This window comes from Oncorhynchus nerka, linkage group LG10, assembly GCF_034236695.1.
Source record: "Oncorhynchus nerka isolate Pitt River linkage group LG10, Oner_Uvic_2.0, whole genome shotgun sequence".
NCBI classification, from domain to species: domain Eukaryota; kingdom Metazoa; phylum Chordata; class Actinopteri; order Salmoniformes; family Salmonidae; genus Oncorhynchus; species Oncorhynchus nerka.
In genome coordinates, this window is record NC_088405.1 from 19,055,306 (window position 1) to 19,061,000 (window position 5,695).

A 5,695-nucleotide genomic window follows, 5' to 3' on the forward strand; every position below is an offset into this window, starting at 1 on the left:
GTTGAAAGGCACTTAAATATTAAGTTGTGCCCATTCACCCTCTGAATGGCACACACACAATCCATGTCTCATTTGTCTCAAGGCTTAAAAATCCTTCTTTAACCTGTCTGTTCCTCTTCATCTACACTGTTTGAAGTGAACTTAACAAGTGACATCAATAAGGGATCATAGCTTTCACCTGGATTCACCTGGTCAATCTATGTCATGGAAAGAAGAGGTGTTCCTAATGTTTTGTAAACTCAGTGTATATAAACTGAATTAAAATATAAAATCAACATGCAACAATTTCAAACATGTTACTGAGTTACAGTTCAAAGAAGGAAATCAGTCAATTTAAATGAATCACTTAGGCCCTCATCTATGGATTTCATATGACTGGGAATGCAGATATGCATCTGTTTGTCAAAATCAAATCAAATCAAATGTTATTTCATAGATACCTTCAAAGAAAAGCAGGGCTGTGGATCAGAAAACCAGTGTCTGGTATCACCACCATTTTCCTCGTGCAGCATGACACATCTCCTTCGCATAGAGCTGATCAGGCTGTTGATTGTGGCCTGTGGAATGTTGTCTCACTCCTTTTCAATGGCTGTGCGGAGTTGCTGGATATTGGTGCAAACTGGAACACGCTGTCGTACAAGTCGATCCAGAGCATCCCAAACATGCTCAATGGTTGGCATGTCTGGTGGGTATGCAGGCCATAGAAGAACTGGGACATTTTTAGCTTCCAGAAATTGTTAACAGAGCCTTGCGACATGGGGCCATGCAAGATCATGCTGAAACATGAGGTGATGAATGGCACAATAATGGGCCTCAGAATGTATCTCATTCAAATTTCCATAAATAAAATGCAATTGTGTTTGTTGTCGTCCGTAGCTTATGCCTGCCCATACCATAACCACACCACCACCATGGGGCTCTCTGTTCACACCGTTGACATGAGCAAACCACTTGCCCTCACGACACCATACACGCTGTTTGCCATCTGCCCGGTACGAATGTAACCTGGATTTATCCATGATTTATCCACTTCTGCAGCATGCCAGCAGCCTTCTAAGGTGAGCGTTTAACCACTGAATTTGATTACGACTCCAAACTGCAGTCAGGTCAAGACCCTGGTGAGGACGACGAGCAACCAGATGAGTTTCCCTGAGACTGTTTCTGACAGTTTGTGCAGAAAGTCTTTGGTTGTGCAAACCCATAGTTTCATCAGCTGTCCGGATGGCTGGTCTCAGACGATCCCGCAGATGAAAAAAAAACGGATGTGGAGGTCTTGGGCTGGCGTGGTTACACGTGGTCTGCGGTTGTTAGGCCTGTTGGAGGTACTGCCAAATTCTCTAAAATGATGTTGGAGGCGGCTTATGGTAAATAAATTAACATTCAATTATCTGGCAACAGCTCTGGTGGACGTTCCTATAGTCAGCATGCCAATTGCACTCTCCCAAAAAACTTGAGACATCTGTGGCATTGAGGTGTGTGAACTCAACTGTGAATGGTCCTGGCGTACCAAGAAAAAGTGTCAAGGGAAGCCAGTTTGGATTTGGCTTCCCTCCTACCACATCACATCGAGAGTAAAACATCATTGACAAAACAACTTGTTGTTGCTGGCTAGCTAAAATTGACCCTTTCCTAAATTAGCCATGGATGGAGATAGGGGTTTGGACTTGTGTTTTTACTTCATTCTAATACTGGTCAATGATTATAACTGTGATTCTGATCTACCCATAAATTCATACATTGTTGTGCTATGCTGTAGCTAGATTTTTAGCCAGGTAGCCTAGGACAACACAAATACAAGTGTATACTGTATGACAGAGTCACAGACCGTTTTGTCAACATGAATGAGAGGATGTCATTGACGTTTCTCTAGAAGTAGATTGAGTCAACATGTTTTTTTGCACAAATGTTTCTGGCACAAACGCATGTACACACACACACACACACACACACACACACACACACACACACACACACACACACACACACACACACACACACACACACACACACACACACACACACACACACACACACACACACACACACACACTCTCTCGATTGAAATGTAGTTAGAAAAGTTCAGTCAGTAAGGCTGGTCTGAATGGATCGTCATTTCATTCACCTTGTAAACTATAACTCACATTGCTTACTTCCTATCTCACTAGTCAGCATAGCAGGTATTTGTATGTGAGTGTTTTTATTGACACCTCATCAGGATAGCTGTAACGGCTCTCGTCAGTGGAAGGAAGAGTGGACCAAAGCGCAGCGTGGAAAGTGTTCATGGTATTTATTTTCAAGAAACACTCAAACAAAAATAACAAATCCCCAGAAACCGAAAGCGAACAGTTCTGTCAAGCAAAGACACTAAACAGAAAATAACACCCCACAAAACCCAAACGGAAAATCACAACTTATATATGATCCCCAATCAGAGACAACGATAGACAGCTGCCTTTGATTGGGAACCACACTCTGCAAAACAACAAAGAAATAGAAAACATAGATTTTCCCACCCGAGTCACCCTGACCTAACCAAACATAGAGAATAAATAAGGATCTCTAAGGTCAGGGCGTGACAATAGCCTCACGTCTCTCTTCCTCTTTACCATTAGCAAGCGGGTAGAATGTCCTTCACCTATTAACTTCTGCCAATGAGCATAGCACACTAACGCATTTCCACCATGCCTGCTGATTAACCTATGGGCTCACTCGTGCATTAATCACTTCCCTTTCTGTCAACCAATGGGCATAAATCCAGGGGAGTATGTCAACTCACCCCTTGTGTCTCACTTGATATTTTGGAGCAAAAGTCTTCCAAAGACCTCCCACCTCTCCACCAGCATGTAACCTGGAGAGCCGTCATCGGATCCCTCTTCTCCCAGCTGGAGGGTTTTGATGCCAGCTGCCCAGCATAGGGCAATCTGTTATCAGCATCTGGTTCTGTAGAGCATTCCTCTGAGACGAGGCCTACCCCAAAACTACCATATGGTATTCTGTTGTCATTCAGTTAAGCCTGTACTCAATTTAAATCTAATAAAAAATGATTTTAGTCACACCCTGAAAAAAAAAATCTCTGTGAGTAAAAGCTAGTTATTTAGCTCTTACTGAGACAGAGGTTGATATGCTTTCGAATTTCTAGTAAAAAGTGAATCTCACTCGTACACGTACAGTACTTGTTGAAAATGGCATCTATTTATTCCAGCCCTTCATGTTTACCACTTCTCCAATAAATCCCCAATAAATCACAGCGGGTTTGGAGTAAGTGTGGGTTAAGCATTTGTCATCACGTGTTAGTATGAGTTAGCATGGGTTATCGTTAGCGTTTGATAGCCAGGGTGAGTCCGTCACCCACAGTGAGCATGCTCAGATCGATCCTCTGGTCTGTGTGGAGTTTCTTGTTGAGCTTGTCCAGAGCCTGGGAGGTCAGGTCATCAGGAGCAGGGTCCACCACTTTACCACTCCAGAGTACCTGAGGGGAGAAGGTGGGGGGGATCAGAGATACAGGTGAGGTGTCCTGTGGTCAGAAGGTCAGAAAGACAGGTCAAGGGAGGGTAATTAGATGGACAGATTAGAGGAGTGAAGTGAAGTGGGAGACAGGTGAGGAGAGAGGCTCAGACTGAGGACAGAGGTGATAGGTTTCCCAAAGATTGGAAAGCTGTCGCGGTCATCCCCCTCTTCAAAGGGGGAGACACTCTAGACCCAATCTGCTACAGACCTATATCTATCCTACCCTGCCTTTCTAAGGTCTTTGAAAGCCAAGTCAACAAACAGATTACCGACCACTTTGAATCCCACCGTACCTTCTCCGCTATGCAATCTGGTTTCAGAGCTGGTCGTGGGTGCACCTCAGCCATGCTCAAGGTCCTAAACGATATCATAACCGCCATCGATAAGAGACATTACTGTGCAGCCGTATTCATCGACCTGGCCAAGGCTTTCGACTCTGTCAATCACCACATTCTTATTGGTTTCTCAAATGGCTGCCTCGCCTGGTTCACCAACTACTTCTCTGATAGAGTTCAGTGTGTCAAATCAGAGGGCCTGTTGTCCGGACCTCTTGCAGTCTCTATGGGGGTGCCACAGGTTTCAATTCTCAGGCCGACTCTCTTCTCTGTATACATTAATGATGCTGCTCTAGCTGCTGGTGATTCTTTGATCCACCTCTATGCAGACGACACCATTCTGTATACTTCTGCCCCTTCTTTGGACACTGTGTTAACTAACCTCCAGACAAGCTTCAATGCCATACAACTCTCCTTCCGTTCAACTGCTCTTAAATGCAAGTAAAACTAAGTGCATGCTCTTCAACCGATCACTGCCCGCACCTGCCCGCCCGTCCAGCATCACTACTCCGGACAGTTCTGACTTAGAATATGTGGACAACTACAAATACCTAGGTGTCTGGCTAGACAGTAAACTCTCCTTCCAGACTCACATTAAGCATCTCCAATACAAAATTAAATCTAGAATTGACTTCCTATTTCACAACAAAGCATCTTTCACTCATGCAGCCAAACATACCCTCGTAAAACTGACCATCCTACCGATCCTCGACTTCGCCAATGTCATCTATAAAATAGCCTCCAACACTCTACTCAACAAATTGGATGCAGTTTATCACAGTGCCATCAGTTTTGTCACCAAAGCCCCATATACTACCCACCACTGCGACCTGTATGTTCTCGTTGGCTGGCCATCGCTTCATACTCTTCGCCAAACCCACTGGCTCCAGGTCATCTACAAGTCTCTGCTAGGTAAAGCCCCACCTTATCTCAGCTCACTGGTCACCATAGCAGCACCCACCCGTAGCACGCGCTCCAGCAGGTCACCCCCAAAGCCAATTCCTCCTTTGGCCGCCTCTTCTTCCAGTTCTCTACTGCCAATGACTGGAACGAACTGCAAAAATCTCTGAAGCTGGAGACTCTTACCTCCCTCACTAGCTTTAAACACCAGCTGTCAGAGCAGCTCACAGATCGCTGCACCTGTACATAGCTCACCTGTAATTAGCCCATCCAATCTACCTCATCCACATACTGTATTTATTTATTTATCTTGCTCCTTTTCACCCCAGTATCTCTACTTGCACATTAATCTTCTGTACATCCTACCATTCCAGTGTTTAATTGCTATATTGTAATTACTTCGCCACCATGTTCTATGTAGGCCTATCTTTTCATGCATCTTTACCTTAGTTAGCTTGTTAGATCAAATCGATTGCATGCTGGCATTATTCAAATCATATTCAAAATCACGACTCGCTTGTAGAAATAAAAGTTTGGGCATAGGCTACTCACATTATCGATGGCAATGATGCCCCCTTGTCTCACAAGCTCAAGAGACTTCTCGTAATATCTGTCATAGTTCCTTTTATCTGCATCGATGAACACAAAGTCATAGGTGCCAGCTTCCCCAGCAGCTATCAACTCATCTAGGACAAACAAAAGATCACGTTGAAAAGGATTGAACCGTTTCACAACGGAATTGTGTTTGGGTTCTTTAAAATCAGTCCCCTACCCAGTGTTTTTATACACATTTGAAGATGGACAGTAATTTTATCCTCGACTCCGGCCTAGAAAAGAAAAAGGTAGTTAGTTACATGTCTTTCATTGTCAAGGCATCTTTACTGTAAAGTCCATTTAGATGTTTCAATGTGCTTAAAATAACATTTTGACTTGATTTCGAGTTTAGATTGTTT

General features: G+C 43.9%; 1 protein-coding gene across 1 annotated transcript in view; it reads right to left on the reverse strand.

The window, feature by feature from the left end:
- Positions 1–2,263: 2,263 nt before the first annotated feature.
- LOC115134970 (catechol O-methyltransferase domain-containing protein 1-like) overlaps positions 2,264–5,695 on the reverse strand; it is an 8,167-nt gene continuing 4,735 nt past the window's right edge. Inside the window, exons 4-6 of the mRNA XM_065023280.1 lie at positions 5,515–5,569; positions 5,295–5,428; positions 2,264–3,469 (exon numbers count right to left, since the gene is read on the reverse strand). Coding sequence (XP_064879352.1) covers positions 3,317–3,469; positions 5,295–5,428; positions 5,515–5,569 — 342 coding nt within the window. The 3' untranslated portion in view covers positions 2,264–3,316. The remainder of the gene's footprint in view (positions 3,470–5,294; positions 5,429–5,514; positions 5,570–5,695) is intronic.